The sequence below is a fragment of the Wyeomyia smithii genome, chromosome 3 (assembly GCF_029784165.1).
Source record: "Wyeomyia smithii strain HCP4-BCI-WySm-NY-G18 chromosome 3, ASM2978416v1, whole genome shotgun sequence".
NCBI lineage: Eukaryota > Metazoa > Arthropoda > Insecta > Diptera > Culicidae > Wyeomyia > Wyeomyia smithii.
Window position 1 is genome coordinate 114,129,272 of NC_073696.1, and position 23,920 is coordinate 114,153,191.

The 23,920-nt window shown below is 39.5% G+C and overlaps 2 protein-coding genes and 1 pseudogene across 2 annotated transcripts; 2 read left to right on the forward strand and 1 right to left on the reverse strand.

The window, feature by feature from the left end:
• Nucleotides 1-965: 965 nt before the first annotated feature.
• LOC129728489 (uncharacterized) lies at nucleotides 966-4,867 on the forward strand (annotated as a pseudogene).
• Nucleotides 4,868-6,453: 1,586 nt separating this feature from the next.
• LOC129730443 (uncharacterized) lies at nucleotides 6,454-8,753 on the forward strand. The gene is made up of 4 exons (XM_055689772.1): nucleotides 6,454-6,647; nucleotides 6,702-7,400; nucleotides 7,461-8,237; nucleotides 8,293-8,753. Exons 1-4 carry the CDS (start codon nucleotides 6,546-6,548, stop codon nucleotides 8,506-8,508), a joined length of 1,794 nt encoding a protein of 597 aa, XP_055545747.1. The 5' UTR covers nucleotides 6,454-6,545; the 3' UTR covers nucleotides 8,509-8,753.
• An 821-nt stretch (nucleotides 8,754-9,574) lies between these two features.
• LOC129730444 (opsin-3) lies at nucleotides 9,575-11,490 on the reverse strand. Its single transcript, XM_055689773.1, has 3 exons — nucleotides 11,051-11,490; nucleotides 10,020-10,700; nucleotides 9,575-9,952 (listed from the first exon to the last, which is right to left on the reverse strand). The coding sequence occupies exons 1-3, from the start codon at nucleotides 11,281-11,283 to the stop codon at nucleotides 9,736-9,738; spliced, it is 1,131 nt and encodes a 376-aa protein (XP_055545748.1). The 5' UTR covers nucleotides 11,284-11,490; the 3' UTR covers nucleotides 9,575-9,735.
• Nucleotides 11,491-23,920: the final 12,430 nt, after the last annotated feature.

A 23,920-nucleotide genomic window follows, 5' to 3' on the forward strand; every position in this document is an offset into this window, starting at 1 on the left:
TTCATCGCTTATCTTTCTCTCTCTCTAATGTCGTTTTCGTTTTTGCGGTGTAGCTACTCCGCGGACTACGCTTTGTGCTAGAGCTGTTTTTTTTTTCATTTTCCGAACTATCCCGGACTACCCTTTTTCTGTCTCGGACAGTCCGCGAAAGAAACCGAGTGCAGTTTTGAAGACACCAACACATTCACACGTATGTGTCAAAATAAAAAAAAATGTGGCAAAATCGGTTTACTTTGATTATCGTTTCTCGCGTGTCGAACATCAGGTTGGATTTTATTTATTATATTTTGTTTTTTTTTTTTTGTCATTTTCAGTAAATTGGCAAATTTTTCGTACAGTAGCACAAGCGCGATAAAAAGACAATTGCGATAATGACCAAAAGAAAAGTGACAGCCACCTCTGGTATTATGCACACCATTGCAACTGCTCGGAAAGTGTTTTTTTTTTCAGCTGCAAAGTGTAGTCCGGGACGGCATAGTCGTGCCGTAAAAACGAATTCGACATAAGTATCTCTAGTTGCGGGCAAGCATGGAAAAAATCGCATCACAAAAGCTTCACTCTGTTATCTTCCACAAATCTGAATCATGTAAGCTTTTAATCACAGTAAACTGCCTTCATGGAAATGGTTTATATTCAATCAAAAGGTCGATATATAAATATGAAAAATGCATTTGTCAGAGTTCATGCACGGTTCTGTTCACGGTTGATTTCTTTCATGCAAGACGTTCACTGCATAGTTACCTGTCAAGAAAATTATCGTTTGTGAGTGCAATCATTGGATCGCAACGATAGTTTCAAACGCTGTTCGGTGAATGCTGATTCGTGGTTTTTCAGCTGTTTTCTTTTATGTTTCCGGTAATCTTTTTTAAGTTTACACTCCTGTTTTCTTCATTCATTAGATCAAGTCAGTATTAATGTACACCAAAAAGAAGAAAACACTTAGGTATTATTATTTTTATTACAGAATGAAAAGAAGTCATTCACAAATAAATACTTTGATGCAAGTCATCGAAGTAAATGAAAATGGAAAATATGTTTGTGCGGCCTAAGAGAGTTATAGATATGTGCAAGAGAAATTTGTACCAGGAAACTTCAAACGCCATATTTACACTCAACATTCAAACGTTTTTGGGGCGTTGCAACTACCCTTGCCTATCAAAAATGATGAACCCCCAAAAAAGAAAGCAAAAAACTACAAGTGAATATAACGAAAGAAACAATCATTCTTGGTACGGTCCAACTGGCTACTGTCAACCACCTTCCATATTCTTTTCCGGAGATGGTTGGTTTCAGGACCCTTCTAGAACCGCTTTACAAAGCTGCCGGAATTGTTTTTAACCTAAAAAGTGTGGCTGAGTTGGTTGACAAGTGTGCGGATAGAGCTAGAAACCTCATTGTACAAGAATTACAAAGACGAGATTTGATAACACTTGAAATTGATGGAGCAACCAGGGGAAACCGACACTTCATTGGCATCAACGTAAGAACGATCGTGGATAACAAAATCGTTGTCCGTAACCTGGGTAGGAATTAATACAAATAGTCTGTATATATTTATGTTTTTTGAATTTGTAATTTATAGCTATCAAGGAAACTCTGGAGAGCCAAACGAAAGAGCTTCTTAAAGTGCTTATCGAGGGTGTCTTGAAAGATTATAATGTCAATCTTAATCAAATTTACCCTATCACTCATGATAATGGGGCGAACATGATGGCTTCAGTGAAAGAAATGAAAAAGATTTTCGAGGCAGCTGATGTTACAACTTACGATTCGTGTTTCGCTGAAGTCTGTCAAGCAGAAGAAAAAGATTATGATTCCGAAGAGCAACCAGATGATGATAGTATTAACGAGACTTTGTTTTTAACGAGGAAGAAAATTCAGATGATGAGTACGAGTTTGATGATTTTTCGAATGGAAGAGATGGGGAAACTACAACACCAGAGACAACTACCATGCCGGATGACGCTTTTGACGTAACAATGGTGATGATTTTGGATAGTGTACGATGCGCTGCCCACACAGCGCAACTTGCTGTTTGGGACGTAATAAAACCATACGAGAAACGAATATTTAACATTCAAAAAATAGTAGTGAAATTGCGCCAGCGAGAGTACTACAAATTTACGAAACCGCACGATGCTCATTTACCACCACTTAATAACAAAACTCGTTGGAATAGCACCTTCGCAATGCTGAAGTCGCTATTGACGCAGAAACCATTTTTTGTAAAACCTATCCAGAAATTGGTGAGCGAGTTGAATTTATGCTTCATCGACCTGCATTTTAATAACAGCATACCAAAGTTTCAAATATTTTCTGTTACACATTAATTGCAGATTTCACTACCCGAAAAAAAAATAACATTGACAAAACATTAAAAAAACCTTAAAAATTGCTGTAACTGTACATAGTTATACCATAATTTAACTATGTTTTTCATTGAAGATACATCAATTTTACATTAAATATCATTGTCCAGAACAATAAAAAACATCGTTTTTGCCATTTTTACAATGAAAAAGGGGGGTCGTTATGTATCTTAACAGCATTTTTTCAGGCATTTTCCCCATACATTTAAAAGTCACTGACAATGTTTTTCATGGTAAAATTATTGTCGTGGTAGATTCAAAAACAAAACACGTTGTTAAAACATGGTAATGACAACAATCGTTTACAAGCTTATATAGTAAAAACACCGTGTTTTTTATGAACCACAAAACCAATCAACTTTCTAAAACGGAACCTATAAACTTGGTATTAAATCGATCAATATATATATATATATATATATATATATATATATATATATATATATATATATATATATATATATATATATATATATATATTCATTTATTTTCAGGATTTTCATCTTAAAATACATCGACGTGTTGATCAAACAGTATATGAACCCACCGCACCTGATACTCAAGATGAACTAGAAAAAATATTGGCAGATTTTTTCAACGAAGATCCGTCAATTAATACGGCCGTTACAAACCATATGTCATTCATTCAATAATTAAAATAGTAGGAGGGTGGTATCCAAGACACGACCACATAGTTGACGTAGGACTACAATAATTTTATATTTTTATTTTGAAGCTATGTTTGATTTTAAGCTCGTTTTACTTTTGTAGTTTGCTTGATTTATTTTAATCAATTTAAGCTCAACATCTTCCAAAAGGAAGGTATTTTTGGTTCGGGTGGTAATATCAAGTATCTAGGTCGTCAGTCCAAATTCATCAAGAGACACCTCAAACGCCTTGGAACTAAAACTAGTTTATTGTTGACCATTTCTACGGTTAAGGTAGTCTTTCCCATTCAAATAGTCAAAAAAGTCATGAAAAAAGAACCGTTCATTATTGACATGGTTCGATCTTGGCAACAGAAAAAATTCTGGCGTGTTGCCAAAATCTAACGGGGTCTGTATTTTGATTATTTCTTTACAGCACTCTATCTTAGAAGAAAAAATATTCTGTTTAACATTCATAATGGTCCAGAAACCGAATTTCGGGGGAAATTTGGGTCTAGAGCTCTAAAGCAATGTTTTAGAGAAAAATTTTTTTTTACAAAGTTGCTTAAAATTATTGGAGCTATAAAATTGTAGAACAGGGATTTCTATCTACAAAAATAAAAAAGTTAGATAGTTGATAGCATCAAAAATTTTGGTCACCCTAATTTTTGATACTTTATCAATTAGCGCTTTATCATATGTAACAACTTTGTAAAAGAAAGTTTTTCTCTAAAATATTGCTATAGAGCTCTAGATCCAAATTTTCCCCCTAAATTTGGTTTCTTTTGGAAGAAGAAGAAGAAGAAGAAGAAGACAATTCAAACGGCAATTCGATTGTGTTCCACGCCCCACTGTGTGTCAACAGCGGCAATGTAGTTTTCAATTGGCTTGACTGCACAAAAATGAATTTCGAGTTTTTCTGCACTGCTAGACGACAAGTAACCAGCGCTCTGTTCGTCATTGCTCGGCGCAGTACTGTTGCCTGTGCCATCATATTCTCCTTCAAGACATCAGTTTTATTATCATTAACATATTTATTAACAGCAAAACGTAATACTGTCTGATAGTGGAGGTGGTTACGAACTTTCCGAAGAAGCTTCACCTTCAAGACATCAAAATAGTCTAGGCTCATGGAAGCTAACATTATTTGACCTATTGGGACGGGGAGATTCTGTCAAATGTTTTTTTTGCCACTGCTATACAGGGTATCACAGCAGGCAGTTGGTGTCTATTCATGAAGTCTGTGCCAGGCGTGCTCGCATATGATTGGTACATTGTTGGTGAAAATTCGACCTTGAAACTTTTATTCAATTTTCACTGTTTAACAATGAAGTGATAATGAAAATTGAAGAATCACAAAATTGTCCATCATTCTATCAATCCAACGACATATTGATTATTGTGATCCATCATGTGGTTACATCAGTATTAACGTTTGAAATCTTTCATTCCGACGTTACACCTTGGGTTTTATTTTTCGCAGAATGCATCTCGATATAGTGCGGTTAGACGTAGTCCTACGTCAAAAACTGGAGATGAGGGAAAAGGTACCTCGAAACAATAACTTCAGGACCATCTAATAGTAAGGATCCAGAAAAGCACTTCGATCTGCTCAGTTACTGGGAAGCTCAAAAAATTACCAATCCAGAGCTCTAAAAACTTGCAATGATAGTGTTATCCAGTTCAGCAACACAAGTTTCAGTGGAACGCGGGTTCAGTGCTCTTAAGTTAATGCTGACTGATAAGAGGATGAATTTGTCGGCCGAATCAGTAGCTAATTCGCTGTTACTGAAGCTCAATCCGGACTTGCTGCCTCAAATAACCCGAACGATATGCGAGGAATATGAATAAAAAAAATTCCTTAACTAATAGGGAACAATAAACACTATTATCCAATGTTTGACTATAAGGCCAAAGTTGAACTTTTATGATAATGAAGAAATCTCCTATATCAAAATTGTTTGGTCAAAACCAAACCAAACCAATTTAGTTTTGTAATTAAATTACTTTATGGTAGTTGAATAAGTTATAAATAGAAACATATTTTTTTCAATTTTTTCGAGGCGAAAAAGCGACACAAATAATTCTTTTCATTTATTGAGAGGTAAGTTTGCACATGGGAAAACAGACTTGATAAAATTGGAAACAAAAAGGGCGATTGAGTGGCTCGTCGCTAACAACTCATACGGCGTGAACGATTTCGGCTCTTTTCATCTGTAACACACAATTACAATATTTTCATATGCGGAAAGCTGATGGTCATAGTTTCCGGACTCATAAACATCCTTACACAATATTATTATTGTTTTCATATAACACATTAAAAATTTTATATCACATTTTCACCCATGTGCTACATTGAAATTGCGCTAAACATAGATTTAAACACACAGCTTTGCTGACTTTAGTGTTATTAAATGTAAAAAATTTCTCACAAACGGTTCTCAATTTAAAGTTATTTGAAAGGTTTAATATCCTATATCACTGTGTATGAAAATTTTGTTAGTAAAGATCAGAGACACCTTAACAGATTATAAAAGAAACGATCTCATCATAAGCACCTCCATTATTCAATACAAATCTCATAAAGTTTAACGAAATCTAAAAACCATTATGATACAAAAATTTGACTCGCATATGATTCTTTCGGGAACAATCACGCTATCCAAATTGACTGAAATGAGCTGGGATACGAGCAGTTGTTGATTAGTTTCCATCGTTTTCGATTCTTGTTGTTGACATGCGGAGAACAAATAAAAAGTTATCCCCGTGGTTCATTTGGAAAACTTGTATGCGAGTGTGGATGAATGGTAACGATACTTCGATTAAAAGATCCCAGTTACCTAAATTTATGTTAGTGAGTGATATTTTCCATGCTTGGTTGCGGGTGTTGCTTTTTCTTTTTCTTGGAAATACTTTGATGCTTTCTAAGTTTTTTGTGAAAGGAAACCCTTACCGCACAGAAGGGCTGATTTGCGTCAAAAATACGCATATTTGGGTATTTATATTTTTGTGTGTACCCTGATCACGGGTAGATTTTTTTCAGATTTCAGCAGTTTTTTCGGTTTTTTCCGGTTTTTCGAGCAGTTACAGACATTATTCGAAAACATCTGGCATCTCCGAAAAAAATCGTTATCGAAAAAAAGAAGAAGTCGAATACAGGGATACCAAATGTGCGGATTTGTCTGCAAAACGCAGATTTTTGGAGTCCGTGTGCAGATATTTATTGATTTGCAGATATTTGCAGTTTTTCCACGGTTTCTGCAGTTTATTTTAGAGTCTCCTTATATTTGCGCAGATTTTCTTAAAATGTGTGCAGAGTTTTACAGACTTTTGCTTGCGCGAGCGAATTTTTTTCGGATCACGGATGGATTTTTTTCAGATTTCGAGCACATTTTTCCGGGTTTTCGAGCAGTTGCAGACATTTTTTAAAAACACCTGGCATCTCTGGTCGAATACCTATGAGATGAATTTTTTAGTTCTGGTCTGTTTTAAACGTTTTTCAACAAATTTAAAGTTAGGCACATAAATGGAGAGCAAATGTGTAGATTTAAATGTAAAAGGGCATGATTCAAATGGAAAGCACTCAAATGATTCTCAAACATCGCAGCCTGAAGTTGAAACAAAGATGGTGAACGCTTGGTAACATCTAATTTTGATTTCCAGTAACCTAATTTTTTCACAGTCTGCCGTCAAACGACGTCTTGATAGCGACCTAAATGATGATGGTGCCCCAGGATTGGAACCACAAAAGAAACTTTGTCGGTTCTTCTATTTGGATGATTGCGCCGAACTTAGTTGTCGCTATATGCATTCAGAATTTCCTTGCAAGTATTACTATTTTGGATTGAAGTGCCGCGATGGTAAGCGCTGTAAGCTAAGGCACGGAACAGCACTGCAGCCGGATATGGAGGAAGCTCTGTGGAATCATATAAAAACAGCTCCGGCCAATATTTTACAGCATTTTCCGTGCTTTCCAGAGGCACTTCTTAAGAAAAACTATGAAGAACGGCATAGTGAGCTGCTTTTGATGGAACGAGAGGGGTTGATAACGGATAAAAAAAGTTTTCCAAAAAATAATTTGTCTAATCCTATTTCATCAACTTTACTAAGCGAAGCTATCAAAACTTTCACTAGAACACAGCAACTTGAGGAAGCACTAGTGCAAGCGAGTGAATTGAAAGATATTTTAACGTACGGGCAGATTGTTACTTTGGCTAATAATGGAGTACGGAGCAAAGATTCATTATTTACATTGAATTCGACTACACTTTTAGAGTTGGGATTCGACGATAACACGTTGAAGAAGATTGAACGTTTTAAAAATATTCACAATGAACAAACTAGTTCTGCCGAGATTGACAATAAATTTTCGGATTTAGTGGTAAGTTGAACAAAACTTATGAAATAATTGATTAATGTCAATGGTATGGTATTTCCTTAGAAATGTTTACCTGGTCTCGAAGAAGGATCAGCTATTGAGACAATAGTTAAGTCAACTGAGAAACAAGACCTAACTGATCAAGAACTGCTTTCCATTTTGAACGACGATTCGACCCCGTCGACTATTTCTATTACAAGTCCCATCGATTTCACAATAGCGTCATCATCATCTAACAATGATGAAAATGGGTCTTCGAAAAAATGTTTGTTCAAATCTACTCCTAATCGAAATGACGAAGATTTGCGAGACGTTACTAAACCAAAAGTTCTTCGTATAGGAAGTTTGCTGAATTTGGGTTTCAGTTTAAGTCAAATGGAAATGTTAGAAAAAGAACAAGGAATTCTTTTGACACCCTCGGGTACTCCTGCATATAAATCTGCTGGCGACAGTGGTGATTTGAAAGTAATTGATGCCTCCTTGTGCCACAGAAATCTTTTCGGAAGCGATGAATCCGATAAACTCCAACAAATGTTAAGCAAAGAAAATGAAACTAATAGTGAAGAATTAGAATCTGTAAAAAGAATCGTTGAACAGGTTTGCAAAATCGATTCTTCAGCTACAAATGGCAAAGAAAGTGATATTGGGTGGGCAAGTGAAGGTGACATTGACCTTCAAAAATTCGGTTCACCAGTAACAGATTCAGCAAATCAATCTTGCTGCAGCGACAGTGACAGCCAGACTCGTTTTCAAATGCCTTTTAAATCAATGATTGATTTCTACACACCAGCCCAGGAGATTGAAGCATCCAACGGAAAATTTCCGTCTATCGATTATCGTGTAAGGGTAATGCAAATAGTGTTATTTTTAAAGTTGATAGATTTTTTTATTTCAGTTAATTCCGATTGATATTCCAGTGCCAAATTTTGAACGCGTTAGAGAATCGTTTGTTATCGAGCCTACGTATAGCTTGGATCCACGCATTCAATTGATGTTCAACGTGGGTTCATCCGAGATTGTGTGCATCGATTCCCCAAGGCATAGCGCACGGGATCCACGTTTGAACAAGCAACAACTATCGACTAGCAGCATTCAGCCGAATGCAACGTAAGATAACGTATTGTTTTGCATATTTTTAAATACCGAAATACGATACTGGAAATCGTAACTTATATTAAAACAAGGTTTGCTTGTTAAACAAAACGCGTCAAAATTTTCGGAGAGTGCAGACGTGAGTTAAGTTTTTATAAACTGTTCATTAACATGTAGTTTAAATGTTACTTTGTTCAGTACTGTTATTTGTTTTTCGAACTATTAATATGTTGACCATGGAATAAATAGTAAATAAGAGTTGAAGTAGGATTTGTTTCTCTATTAGAACTTTGAATGCTGGACTGAACTTTTAATAATTTGGAACGTTTTATTTGATTGCTAATAACGGATTCTGCGAATCAAAAAACCAAATGAAACGTTTAACGAATGGCCTGATAAACTGCCCTGTAGAAGTCCTCAGGATCGTTAAAACTCATGCAATGAAATTTCAGGCTTGTCTGACGTCAATTAAAAGGTAAAATTGTATTTTTCAATGCATATCTGTTAATTTTAAAATAAACCGCGCAAAATTCGTGGCAGAAATTGTTGCCATAAAAACTGTATGGCGGCGAATTCGACGCGTTTTGATTCAAAAGAAACAGTTAATAACATAACATATAACTGATAGGTACGCTAAATACATCAAACACTCGAGCAGTATTTGGGTTAGTATTCTAGTGGCAGTATTTATAAAACTTGTGAAAAATAATGAAGATTTCTTAATCATCGGTATCTCCTGTCGCGAAGCTTGTTTTTTTATACCACCATGTCGACTATCTAAACAAATATTTGCTAAACTTTATCATCAAAAATTTTGCCTTTCTCGGAAAAGTTGTTTCTGTTCGTTCGTTAGGGCAGATCCATATTATTCCATTTTATTTTCCTGCTTTCTAGCCTAGAAACTATTTCGTCCTAGCGCTCGAAACTATTTCGTCAAAAAAAAAATGTTTCTGGTAGGTTCTGATAATATTATCAAATTACAACCGAGCGCATGTCTAGCTAGATAAACCTCCGTGGAAAAAATGAATAATACCTGCGACGTGAAATCATAAAGATTTTCTTTTTCTAATAAAACCCAATCAACGTAGAGCTCTGTCGTTGCGTTGTTTATTTTCGCGTCTTGTTTTGCTTTAAAATAACACATAAAAAATATCATTTATTACACATAAAGGTCCTTTTTCGTAGCCGTTAGTCGTCATCAAACATTTACTTTGTGACTCTGGGTGAGCCAATTTTGCTTGACATATTACTCCCCGTTGGCGTTGGACTCTGCTAGAACCGTGTTCTTGCTGTCCGTATTGCTGACGTTGTCCGGTTCTTCTCTGATGCCTAGCCACGGTACCCGTTGCTCCAGTTCCTGGCGGTACCTTGGATGACTTATGGCATAAACCCATGGGTCTAAACACGACACAATCTTACAACACATAGCTGGAATCATTGTGTAGAAAGGTGTTAGCCGAGTTCTAGGAAAGTAGAATAGAATTTTTTAAAATAGAGCTTAATTTGCTAGAAATTTTAAGTAACACTAACCGATCTCCGAAGGCTCCAGTCATCGCGACGATAGCGTACGGTGTCCATGCGCAAACGAAGAGGAACCAAATGGTGAATGCTGCCTTGGCAATTTTGATTTCTACCGCCTGAGCCTTGGTGTTACGGTTCGCAGCCAGTGATTCAACATTCATCTTCCGTGCTTGGTTCTTAAGCATTGCCTCGTGCTGGCGAACATGACTGAATAGTCGCATGTAGAAGTAGCAAATCAAAACCATCGGAATAGTGTAAGCCCACGTGAAAATGGATAAAACGAAGGCACGAGTTTCTGCGTCATCGGTCAGATAATCGAAGGAACATGTCGTTAAAAAGCCTTCCGGGATAAAGCGACCCCAAACTCTGAACGTTGGCAGCAAGGTAAATGGTGTTGTCCAAAACCAAGTGATGGCCACTAAGATTCCGGCTTGCTTTCGGCTGAGACGGTTATCCAGTGGGTTTGAAATAGTGCGGTACCGGTCGAAAGCAATAACAGCATTGGAGATTGCGGCTCCCATGCCAGATACTGCACCCAACACCGCGTAAGCGGAACAAGCCTTACCATAACCAACCAGTCGTTCTGACACCGCATTGACTAGAAACATTGGCATCTCTAGCATCATGAGTAAGTCGAAAATAGCCAGGTTCACTATGAACATATTTGATCCATTACGAAGTGACTTAGATCTGTAAGATAAAAAATACGTTGTCAAGCTTCGGAATAAGATGATTGATGGATAGATTGACGTAATAACTCAACACATATAAATGTATGTGCTTGTAAAGCAAAGCCTTGGTGCTACATTCTGATACGGAATCCGACCTTCTGTTTATCATCCACAGACTTCGCAACCAACTGTTAAGTGTACAGAACAATTGCGGGGCAAGCGCTACGATCCTACTGACACTAACAGTCTCTCCCGAGCCGGGACTCGAACCTACGACGAGAGGCTTGTTAGACCAGCATCGTACCTCGAGACCAGCTGGGAGGTACGTATTTGCTTGTATGATCCTTTTAATTTTTTTTTTGTACTTACGTTGAAAATATCCACACTACAATTCCGTTTCCTATGCAGGAAACAACCATCAACACAAAGTAGATCATAGCAAGTAGAAGATGCATGTGATAGGGCGGTGCAGGGTAATTTTTCCAGTGCTCGTGAACTAGATGCTGATACTCCGCGGGTAGATTCCATCCAAGCATCCTAGGTATGTCACTAGTTCGGGCCATGGGGAACAGGATCGCGTTACTGTCGTTGAGAAGGTACATCCTGGATGTTGTAAAGCTGGCGCTAGTGCTGATATAGGCAACCGTTACGGTTCGGTTCTGGCGGAGGCAAAGCACCAATCAACCGAAGCTGGCGAAATAAATCACACTTGCACCACGACAGGATTGAAGCTTTGATTCTGTCGAAGCACGGAACAAATGAGACCGATTCTATTCGAGAATGCTTCACAAATGTTCAATTCCTGGGTTCTGGAGAAGGGTATTTATAGGTTTTGTCAGTTATAACGGCCGACTCCAGGTGAGTCCAGAAGTTGCTTTCGTGACAATAATTCGATTACAACCATGGGCAATCTTCTGCTGCCGAAGCATGCGATAGGATTTGGTTATGACTTTCCGATAGAATAGGATGTACAATAGCTGCAAACGAATCGCGTGTTCAACGGGATTAGTCATAAACGGATCGACATTGCCTCACTGGAGATACCTTTTTCTACTGCGCTGTTGTACTGCAATATGGTGTCGCAAATGGCGCCCGTCATGTTTTAAGAAGAGCTTCAATCCGTTTAGTATCATGCTGTTTGCACGGATTTGGAGTTTGTGGTGTGTATTGAGGTAAACCTTAGCGTAGAAAAGCAAGGATTGATATAACTTTTCTCCAGATATGAAACAGACGTGAGAGGCATAGGATAGTGTTCAGAATGCTATTGTCTTTGGCCGTATTTGAACATAACAAGATATATTTTCGGGTCTGGTTTTTTTGGTCAAAACTAGCAATTTGTGGTTTAGGTTGAGGTGTTTAAAAGTCGATTTCAAATATTGAGTGTTATTTTGAGTGTATATGATGGGAGAAATTTCGGGTATATTTGATAGGAATTGTCAGTTACATACTTCAATAATACAAAAAACTAAGGAAGATTTCAATTTTTTCTAAACTTAATCGCTTTGTACGTAAAGGATACGTAACGCTTAAGCTACGAAATTCGCGTAAAAACACAAAATTGAGAGATCTGCGTAAAAACTTCACTTGTAAAAAGTTTTCAATCATGTCTGCTAAATATGTATTATTGAAAGACTTGAATTGAATCGAGAAGAAAATAACTAGAAAATAAAATGGGTCAGATTAAATCAGTGAATATTCGGTAAGTGGATTTAGGAAACCGAAACTCTAAAAAACGATTTGAAAATGACAATTATAAGTCAGAGGAGTCCGTATAAAAAAACGCGTAAATTCCGAAAGTGGTAGCATGGAACGGTTCTGGCTTTCAATGCCGTCAGTTAGTTACTAGCCGGTAATTGAAAACTGTCCACGTAGTTATTCCACCTTACAAAAAGTATTGCTGAATATATAATTGGAAATAATTTCGTGACTACATTGGGTTTTTTCCTAATAGTTTACTCGATGGTTGTTTTTAACGATTATTTTGGGCTCTCACCAAAAATGAACTAGTTACCAGCAAGCTAATTGCATTTCATTGAACCGTACGCCACATTGACGTCAGAAATAAACCATTCTAGTTCTTTATTTTCTGTTATGTTTGCGGCAGCGGACAATTGAAGATGCTGTGTAGTCAAAGACTGGTTCTTCACGATAGCACTGCTATACTTCAACGGACCATGTAAACACCAAAAGCGTTTCATCATTGGCGATAACGTTGCGTCACATCTTAGCTTTTGGATTTTACAATGAACAATGGTTCAGAAACCGAATTTCAGGGGGAAATTGGATCAAGAGTTCGGTAGCAATATTCTAAAGAAAAACTTTTTTCTAGAAAGTTGTTACGAAAGTTTTATATTGTTAAAAACACAAACCAAGTGTGAGATAAATAAATCAGTATCAACGGTGCTCCGGAAGAATTTTCTCATTGACGGGAATCCGGTTTTTTGGGGATATGTTCTGAAACTTTATAATATTTGATGATTTATAATTTTATGAATATTTGACAATATTATTGGTTCAATTACAATTAATACCTCATATGAGTACTTTCGAAGTCGGGATGATGTCCAGAATGAAAACGACCCTAGTAGCCATTTTGAATATCAAAATGGCGGCTTCCTGTTTCTGAAATGAAACCAAAATTAGCTGAATACTATCTAATATGGGTATTTCCGGAATCAGAATGATGCCCAGAGAGCGGTAGTCAACTCCAGACGCCATTTTGAAATTTAAAATGGTGACTTCCGGTTTCCGGAAAACAGTCAAAATTGTCCAAATACCACCTCAAATGTGTACTTCCAGAATCAGGATAATGTCCAGACACCTGAACATTACTCCAGACGCCATTTTGAAATTCAAAATGACGACTTCCGGTTCATAGAAGAGAACTAAAAATGATTAAATACCATCCAAAATGGGTATTTCCGGAATCGGAATGATACCCAGAAACCGGAAATCAACTCCAGACGCCATTTTTAAATTCAAGATCGTGACTTCCGGTTTCTGAAAAACAGCCAAAATTTACCAATACCTCATATGAGTAGTTTCGGAATTGGGATGATGTACAGAGACCTGAAAATGATCCTGGCGACCATTTTAAATATCAAAATGACGACTTCCGGTTTCTGGAAAAGATTACAAAAGGCACGAATAATCACATCTTCGGAATTGGGATAATGCCCAAAGAATATGTGAGGAAAAAAAAGCCCAGAGACCTAAACTCATTTTCACACGCCATTTTGAAATTCACGGTGATGACTTTCGGTTCGTCTGGTCAATCGGCTAGCTCTCCTGCACGGTTGTGATATCGGGTTCGATTCCCGATCAGGTCGAGGATCTTTTCGAGCTGAAAATTTTCTCGAACTGTTATCCTACAACATGCAAAATGTGCCAAAAACAATATCGATAACGAATTCTCTCAACTAATCTAATTGATCGAGACCGCTATTAGCGGAGTTGATCTCCGGTTTCTTTGGTATCATCCCGACTCCGAAAATACCCATATTCGATGATATTCGGCCAAAGTTGGCTCTCTTTCAGAACAGAGAGTCGCCAGTTTGGAATTAAAAATGATTTATATTGTTGTTTTCGAAGATCTTTGGAAATCATCTCGATTCAAAACTAGTCATATTAGCTGGTTTTTGGTCAATTTTTGCTGTTTTTTGGGAATTTCAAAATGGCTTCTACCGAAAGTCGCCATTTTGGAATCCAAAATGGCCTCGGGAATCGTTTTTCGGTCTCTGTACGCAGGACCGGATTTAGGCGCTGGGGGGCCCTGGGCAAATTTGTTTGTGAGGCCCTCTTTTCTTAAAACATTTAGAGGTAACGTTCTAGAAGGTGACGAACACAAAAAAGTCGCCCCAGGACTAGGGGGCCCCTCAAATCGGGAGGCCCGGGGCATTGGCCCCCTTTGCCCCCTCCCTCAAATCCGGGCCTGTCTGTACATCATCCCTGTTCTGAAAATACCCATATTGGATGGTATGTGACATTGTATTATTGAATTGTTTCTATGGCCACTAAAAACCCCGATGGAATCCGGCAATGAGAAAATTCCTCCGGAGAACCGTTGACACTGATGCCGACGTTAAGAAGATACTAAATCTTTTGGTGCTATTAAAATCGGAAGAAAATTATCAACGTTACAAGAATTTTAATTTATGGATACCTGGATACCCCGTCAGTTACCACTGGTTTTTATCACTATTGATTACAGTGAACTATGAAATTGCCTTTTTTTTTTTAAATAAATATTTTCTTTTAGAGTGTATATTTTTTTGAAAGATAAAATTATTATCTATAACTTTGCCGAAGACGTTACACCGATCAAAGAAACTGTTTTGGCAAATTGCATCATAAAAAAGATTTGGTAAATTTCATTTTCCAACCAAGCTTCTTCTAACTTTCAGGTAGTGAAATAAAACATGTTATTCAGTTTTTTCACTGTTCGTTTTATTCAATTTTGTCCCCATATCCGCAAATGCACGAACTTTCCTCTTACCACTGCTCATAAGGTCTTTCACAACGCTTGGACCCACTGTTTTATTTGGAAATCCATTTTTTTTCATGTGTTCCTCCGATTTTACTTCCTTATGATGTTTCCGAAGTGCCTGCTTCATGATGCCCAGTACTGCTCAATTGGCCGCAGTTCAGGTGCGTTCGGGATATTGAGAAGCTTCGGTACGAAATTGACTTCCTTAGTCTCGTACCACTCCAGAACATCTTTTGAGTAATGACACGAGGCTAAGTCGGAAATGGAAGTAAACGCTTTTGAAGGCATTTCTTCAAGTATGAAGTATACGACTGTCCCGTTTGTCTCAAATGCGGTGCTGCGCTTACCACCAGAGCAAATTGCTTGTCAAATTATGTACTTTTTGGCAGACTTTGACACCTTCTGCTTTTTAACGTCGTCAGGAACTTCGAATTTATGATAAGCGGTGAAGTAGGGGAGCCCCGGAAGTCTGCTTTTGCATATATCTCGTCATCCATAACGAGGCAATATGGTTTCGTAAACATCTGGGTGTAGAGCTTCGGTGCACGTGTTTTCGCCACCGTATTCTGCCGTTCATTGCGTTTCGGCGCCTTCTGAACTTTGTACTTGTGTAGTCCTCCACGTTTTTTCGCACATCTCTGAATTGAACTTTTCGGATTGGTTTAAAAGCTCGAACTACCCGTTTGTGATCCTCTACACTATACGGAGCTCCATTTGGGCCACTTTCTTCTTTCCTGTTGATGGTCAAACGCTAGTTGTACCGTGGATTGAATAATTCACAGCTTCCGTGTGATTGCACTAAGAAAAAGATTTGGATTTTCGAGGCATGTGTTCAAAATTCCTTTACGCCTCTTCTGTTCTTCCGACTCCATCTTCGTAACGATTGCACTAGCAGCTGAGTGCAACTTACACAGTCTCAAAAATACACATTGAACAAATTTTACCCAATCGTTCAATAGAAAATATCCAATGAGTAAAAAGTTACAGCCATTTGAAAATGATGCAATTTGATTTCGTACACCCTTTACCTTACCAGCTTTTTTAAAATGAGTCGAAAATTATACCAATTGTGCAATTGGAATTTTTTGCTCATAACAAGTTCTATGCAAAGTTTCAGTCAAATCACAATTGGTCGATTAAATTGGTTGCCCGTTTATTGTGGAATTGCACATATTGAAACGCTGATACCAACGACATAAATAAAACATGTAGCAGTTTGAAAAAACGATAACAAATGCTGCCACATCAGTCCTACAATCAGCAAACTCCCCGCCAACTCCACGAAGACAACAGGCTCACAAAAATGCTTTCATCAAAGACTACTGTGTACTGGCAAAAGATCAAAGAATGGCAGCAAGAACAGCTTGCTTAGAAAAAATAAAGGCGCATCAGACACGCTTTTCTGAAGGGAACCAGAAATTTCGAAAAAAATATAGGAAAAAAAGATCCAACAGCACGCATGGCAAAAACGTTCAAATTCACAAAATACCACAAACACCAGTGTGAAAACAAGAAAAAAGGATTCATAGATATACAAAACGAGCTGGCTGAACGGCTGGATAATGCGTACCATCGGGGCCAAGTGCGCCTACTGGAATAAAATAGACCCCACATGTGGTCCTTAGCCTCTTATCCAGCCACTTCTATCCCGACCTGAATGCGGTGCCAGCTGGGATACGAGCAACCAAGGAAAGATCGGATAACCAACCCCGATGGGAACTTGGTTGTATGAAGAAGGAGGGTTCTGACCTCCATGTTAGGAGCGGCTTAAAACGGTGTCTGTACTCCAGGTTAGACCTGTGCGCCGACCATATCATCGGCGGCGGCGGTGTAGAAAAAAATTTACCTCAGGCGGTCTGGCGCGCCGGCGTGACGCCGTTGGTATTTTTCGACGGCGGCGGCGTGTACCGGCGTGACACTAATTACCACTTCCAAAATATTGCGTATAATGTGTACACTCTCATGTTCGGTTTTTTTATTTCAACATAAATAAATGAAAATATGTTCATCCGGCTTGACAGGATGTCAAAAAAAGAAATAAGAATGGTTTAAGTAGACAAACAATTTAACAACCAGCAAAAAAAAGACTATCGGCGCGATAAAAATTTCCTCGGCGGCGCGCCGACTCAAAATCATCGGCGGCGGCGGCGTGCGTAAAAGTATCGGCGGCCGCGGCGCGGCGTAACGGCGCACAGGACTACTCCAGGTTAGGGGCGGCCGAATACCGTCATCGTGCCAACGTGGGACTCTAAACGGTGTTGTGTACGATGGTCCTCCGGCGAGACAGGGGGTTGGTGTGCAGGCCTTACAATCCGCCACCGTAAAACACTCATGAGTAATGAACGAGGAACAACGAAAGTCGGACTGGAACAATCGGCACAGATCCATGCGACGAAAACGGACTAACGATTGGAAACTCGGGACGTGGAACTGCCGATCTCTCAATTTCCAAGGGTGCACTCGAGTGCTCTCCGAAGTATTGAAATCCCGCAGTTTCGACGTCGTAGCGCTGCAGAAGGTGTACTGGAAGAGCTCAATGGTACGTACGTTCCGGGATGGTCATGCCATCTACCAGGGCTGCGACAACACACATGAGCTGGGGACAGCTTTTAGAGTGATGGGCGAGATGCGGAAACGAGTGATTGGGTGGTGGCCAATCAGCCCTCGCATGTGCAGGTTGAGAATCAAGGGCCGTTTCTTCAACATCAGCATCATAAACGTGCACAGCCCTCACCTCGGAAATACCAAAGAAGACAAGGATGAATTCTACGCGCAGTTGGAGCGTGAGTACGACCACTGCCCAAAACATGATATCAAGATCGTCATCGGGGATTTCAACGCTTAGGTCGGCCGGGAGGAGGAATACAAACCGGTGATTGAAAGGTTCAGCGCGCACCAGGTGACCAGCGAAATGGGCCTAAGATTCATCGACTTTGCCGCCTCCAAGAACATGGCCGTGCTTCCAGCACAACCTCCTACAAAAGTACACCTGGAGGTCACCAAATCAGACAAAAACACAGATCAACCACGTTCTGATTGACTGTCGGCACTTCTCAGACATCATCGACGACAGATCCTATAGGAGCGCTAACATCGACTCGGACCACTACCTGGTGATGGTTAAGTCGCGCTCAAAACTCTCCCTTGTTAACAACATTTGGTGCCGACGCCCGTCTCGGTTAGATCTCGTGCGACTGAAGCAGCCCAACGTCGCCGAAAACTACGCGCATTCGCTCGAAGCTGATGGTAGTATTCTGTCGGACTATCGTGAGGTGACCGAAAGGTGGAAGCAGCACTTCGACGAACACCTGAATGGCGCCCAGGCGGAGAAAGTGATTCCGCTGGTGCGACAAATGTAGAAGACGTGCCAGCCCCAACGATAGGCGAAGTTAAGGATGCCATCAAGTAGCTAAAAAACAATAAATTGGCTGGCAAGCATGGCCTCGGAGCGGAGCACCCAAAGATGGGCCCGGAAAAGCTGGCCATTTGTTTGCACCGGCTGATTGCAAGAATTTTGGGATACAGAACAGCTACCGGAGGAGTGGAAGGATGGGGTGATCTCTCCCATCTATAAGAAAGGCGACAAATTGGACTGTGGGAACTATCGTGCGATCACCGTCCTGAATGCCGAAGTTATCAGACGGTATACGACGGACCAAATCTTCACCATACGGCCGTGAATACAGAACCCCCACGCACCACCTATTCATCGACTTCAAAGCTTTGTATGACACTATCGACCGAAAAGAGCTACGGAAGATCATGGACGAAAACGGTATTCCGGGGAAGCAGATTAGACTAATAATGGCTACGGTGGACGGGACGCAGTGCTGTGTGCGGATTTCGGGTGGATTGTCGGGTCGGCTCGGGGCTTCGGCAGGGTGATGGTCTCTTCTGCCTGCTATCCAATATTGCGCTACAGGGTTAATGAATCGTGCGGACATCAACACGTGGGGTACGATTTTCAACAAATCCAGTCAATTCGTTTGCTTTGCTGATGACATGGACATTGTCGGCAGAACAACTGCGGCAGACTAAAACGCGAAGCTGCGAGGATTGGGTTGCAGATAAGGCGTATTATCAGCGGAAGTCGAGTTACTATGGGCTCCACAAGAAATTGCGGTCGAACAGACTAAGCCCCCGTACGAAGTGTAACCTGTACAAAACGCACATGAGACCGGTTGTTCTCTACGGGCATGAAACGTGGATAATGCTCGAGGAGGTCCTGCGAGTGCACGGAGTTTTCGAACGACGGGTACTCAGGACGATCTCCGGCGGCGTGCAGGAGAACGGAATATGGAGGCGAATGTTGAACCATGAGCTCGCGCAACTCTACGACGAACCCAGTATTAAAAAGGTGGCCAAAGCTGGACGGATGCAAGAATGCCGGAAAAATACCCTGCGAAGATGGTGTTTGCTTCGAATCCGGCAGGAAGAAGACGACCAGGGGCGCAGCGAGCAAGATGGGTAGATCAGGTGGAGCGAGATCTGGCGGAGAGTACACGGTGTCCCAGAGATTGGAGAGCAGCAGCCAATAATCGAGTGAATTGGAGAAACTTTGTTTATCAGGCTATGTCATGACGGAATGCCAAATAAATAAAATAAGTTATACAAAAAAGGCCACCTTCTCTCATTCCTGAAAGCAATGGCAGAAACGCTGGTCCCGAACCAACATAGAAAGAAATTATTAGGAAAATACGAAATAAAAGTGCACCTGGGGTCGACAATATAAACAACGAACTACTAAAGGCTGGATGGTTAAATTAGCTTACAGAGATAATGTAATACGCACACCGTGCAGGTTCCAATCCCAAAAGTAGCAACAGGAAAAAACGTAGATAAAAGCAGATGCATAACGCTATGTTCAACAGCATACAATATATATGCTTAAGTTCTATTAAATAAATTAACAGGATGAGAAACCAAATGAAGCCTATGGCAAGCTATCAAATGGCTTTCCGCCGTCGCATTCTGGACGAAAAATTTGGGAAAGGTTGCTACACAATTGTAGTGTATGTGAACATCAAACAGGCATTCAACAGATTCGATGAAAGTATAGCCGCACCTTTTTTTTAGATATGGGTGTCTCTCATGCACTCATCAATAGGATCTCAGAAGCTTGTCTTTTCGAAACCACATCGTACAATAATGGTTTGGCCAACGTAGAATGATAATGGCAAAAAACGAGAGGAATCAAACAGGAGCACCCTCTTAGTCCAGAACTGTTTATTGTTATGCTCCATCAGGTGTTATGCGAGAGCTTTGACCAGAACTCTATCTCGAACAGGGAGAAAGAAATCGCCTTTTCTACTTGCTAGGGTATGTGGATGACATACTTGTTCTCTGTCAAAATTTTTGGATCTATTGATCCTACAATTAGCTTCCGTTAGCTTCGAAATATACATAAAAAAAAGGAGGAGGGTGGTATTCAAGACACGACCGCATGACGTTGGACTACGGTATTCTTATATTCCATTAAAACAAATAATAGAGAGAATTGCAACTCTAGTATTTGCTGCAATTTTATCTAACAGTGCATTTCTGGATGCTGAGACGTTAAAACGTTATAAATAATAATATATACTAAAAGAATGGATATCTTTTATTTAATCGCTGTCATTTCATACATATTCGAATCAACCCTTTGTTTGCTGCACTACCAAGACAATCATTTAATTGAGCGAATTGGTAAAATTTTCCTATCTAAGCAAAAAGCAAACTTTACGAAACTATCTGAAATTGGAGCCCAGAACGATTCAACCGAAAATTTTAAATTTGAAAATTGTTTGACATTTAATCGATAAAACTCATGCTAGGTTATTTCCAGCCCAGCATATAACTTCATGTATTTGAAAAAAAAAACGTTTGGTTCAATAACTCAATATAGCAAGAGCTCAATCACACGTTTTTCGGTAGTTGTTATCAAGGTTTGGGCGAGTGACAGGAAAATATCTTAACTTCTTCAGTTGTGATTTAGAGCATTTCTAATTGTTTTGTTATTTTTCACGATAGCGACAAGTTTGTTTCTTTCTCTGTGTGCGAGAAACAAAATCAAAACCGCGCACCGAGAAACAAAAACGAAAATTTAATGAATGCACATTGAGAAAACTTGCAACTCTTTTTACCAATAATTTATGATACTCAAAAGAACCCGTTTTGATCTAAATCAAATTTCTAGTAAATAAGTGTTGATCATTCATAGGTAGTAATTTTTCCTCGATGAATAAAGACTGGCTGAAAAAGTTAAAATCGCTGCTGTAAAATCAAATTCACAACTAAGTTCGTTAAGACGTTTTAATATTTTCAATGACAATAATAATCTTCGATAAACTCCCGCTATAGTTATTCACACACATGCTATAACTATCTAAACACGCGTTAAAACTATTCATACACACGCTGTAGCTATAGCTATCCATACACACGCTATTCCTTTCCATACATTCGATACAACTATCTATACACACGCATAGGCTATCCAACCATGTGCTATTACTATCCATACATACGCTATAACTAATCATTACACACGCAGCAGCTATCCACACACAAGCTATAACTATCCGTACACACGCTGAAGATATACACGCAATAGCCATAATATGCTACACATGCTAGTGTCTTACACATGCTATAGCTAGCCATACACACGCAACAGCGCCATCCCTATCATCGCAAATGTCATAGCAATACAGATGCACATACGCTATATGTGCACACTGCACACACACTAAATGGCAGTAGCTTTCCTAGTGGCGGTGCTGGCTCGTGCAGTTTCTGGCTGTTTTCACCCAACTCAGATCGAAGGAGAACCGAACTGAATGAAGAAATGCAGCTTCCCACTACCTCCGCCGCTGCTGCCTGATACCACCGCTCTGGTTCTGCTGCAGCTCAGTTTGGCCGCTGGAATCAGCCACCGCTGCTGATTATACAAGACCGGCCTGGTGGCCTTTCACTTGTCAACTGATGACTGCTATGAGACGACACAGGCTATTATATAGCCCAAAGCAAAAATCCATCCGCGAGCAAACAAGAAGCGAGCTTGTGATTGGTTGAATGTGCACGACTTTTAACACAACTTTTAACTAGTTTAGTATCGAAAACATATTTAAATTATTATATGTCAATCTTGCGCAATATTTCCCCTATCAATCAAGCCATTGGTGTTTAGAATCTGTTCAGTGGTAATGATAAAAGAAGCATTTTAAAACGGTGTTGAAACACCTGTTGCAGCTACCGAAAGCGAGCTCGTTATTGGTTGAAAGCTGTGAGACTGTTTACAAAGTCAGATCGGTTGTATCCGTTAGTGTCGACTGTGCTTGTGAAGAGAGGTGGTGATTGGTTGCTCGGTATGATTTAGACAATCGATGTGATTTATCAATTTTTCAATAGTGTATCTCGAACAATAGGTTATTTTTGTTACATAAATTCAACCGTAAAAGAATTTCTGATCGGTTCTGACTAGATTATCAAATTCAGGTGCCTAACTTCGATATAGACGTTAGTCCAACGTCAAAACAATTCACATTACTTACAATTCAGTCTCTATAGCCCCTGAAACCACTCACAAATTCGGTAAACACGAACTGCCTGTGTTCTCAATACTTAAGTACTTTGACAAGCAGTTCGACAGATCCACTCTGACAGCGGAACGGATCAACAAAGCTTATAAAACCTTCTATCACCTCTGCGCCTTTTTAATGAAAGCATTAGCTAAGTCGGACAATGAACATCCGTCTCCACCATTATTCAGTTACATCGGTGGTTACTTGTGGGATGGAACCATTCTCAGATAGAATAAAAACACATTGAGAAGATTGGAGAACAATATGCTTCTACTTGAATGTAAAGGAAGAAAAAGATCCACCAGAAAAATCAGGATCAGGAGATACAGACCACGGAGGAAGCATGCAGTAGCCCAATCCAAACATAGTTCCACGTTGGCCAGACAAATGAAACAATCAACAATAAAATACGTACTGCCAGGCTGGATTTTTGGGCACATAATTAGAAGTGAAAACAACGGAATCCTAAAGGAAGCCAGCTCATTCATGAAGGAACGACATAAGCCAGGATATAGAGAGAAGCACAATTTCTACAAAAATTTAGGCATGACACAGCACCAGATAGATCGAGATTCAAAAGCCTTTAGAATTAACTCTGCTAGAGTAAACTCAAGTGGGAGTACGAAATCTCTTGTGCCGTGACTTGTCAGCCATCTCTTCCTGTTCAGAAGACTTACCTTTTTTGTTAAGTACTCGAGGAAACTTATCCATGCGGTTTCACTCGCTGCTATATCCAAGAACAAGTATGAAGTTGAATCGTTTTAAGACTATCTTTTGTATCAAGTTGCCCAGAGATGAGCATAAAAGTTGATAGAGTCCCGGTTGACTAGGTATAATATTCTGTCGACCGTGTTAGGGAAAGCAAGCATTGAGCGATCAACCAGAGGTCAAAATTTGCGTTGAGCAAGGCCTAATAACTGTTTAATTGTACACTAAAGTCGATTTTTACGCGGGGGATACATGCCGTTTAAAAAAAACCGCGTCAATTCCGCAATCCGCGTAAAAAACCGCGTAAATTCCGGAATCCGCATAAAAAACCGCGTAAATTCCGGAATCCGCGTAAAAAAAACGCGTAAATTCCGGAATCTGCGTAAAAAAACCGCGTAAACTCCGGAATTCGCGTAAAAAAGCCGCGTAAAAAGAAACCCGCGTAAAAAAAACGTGTAAAAAGCGACCTTAGTGTATTGT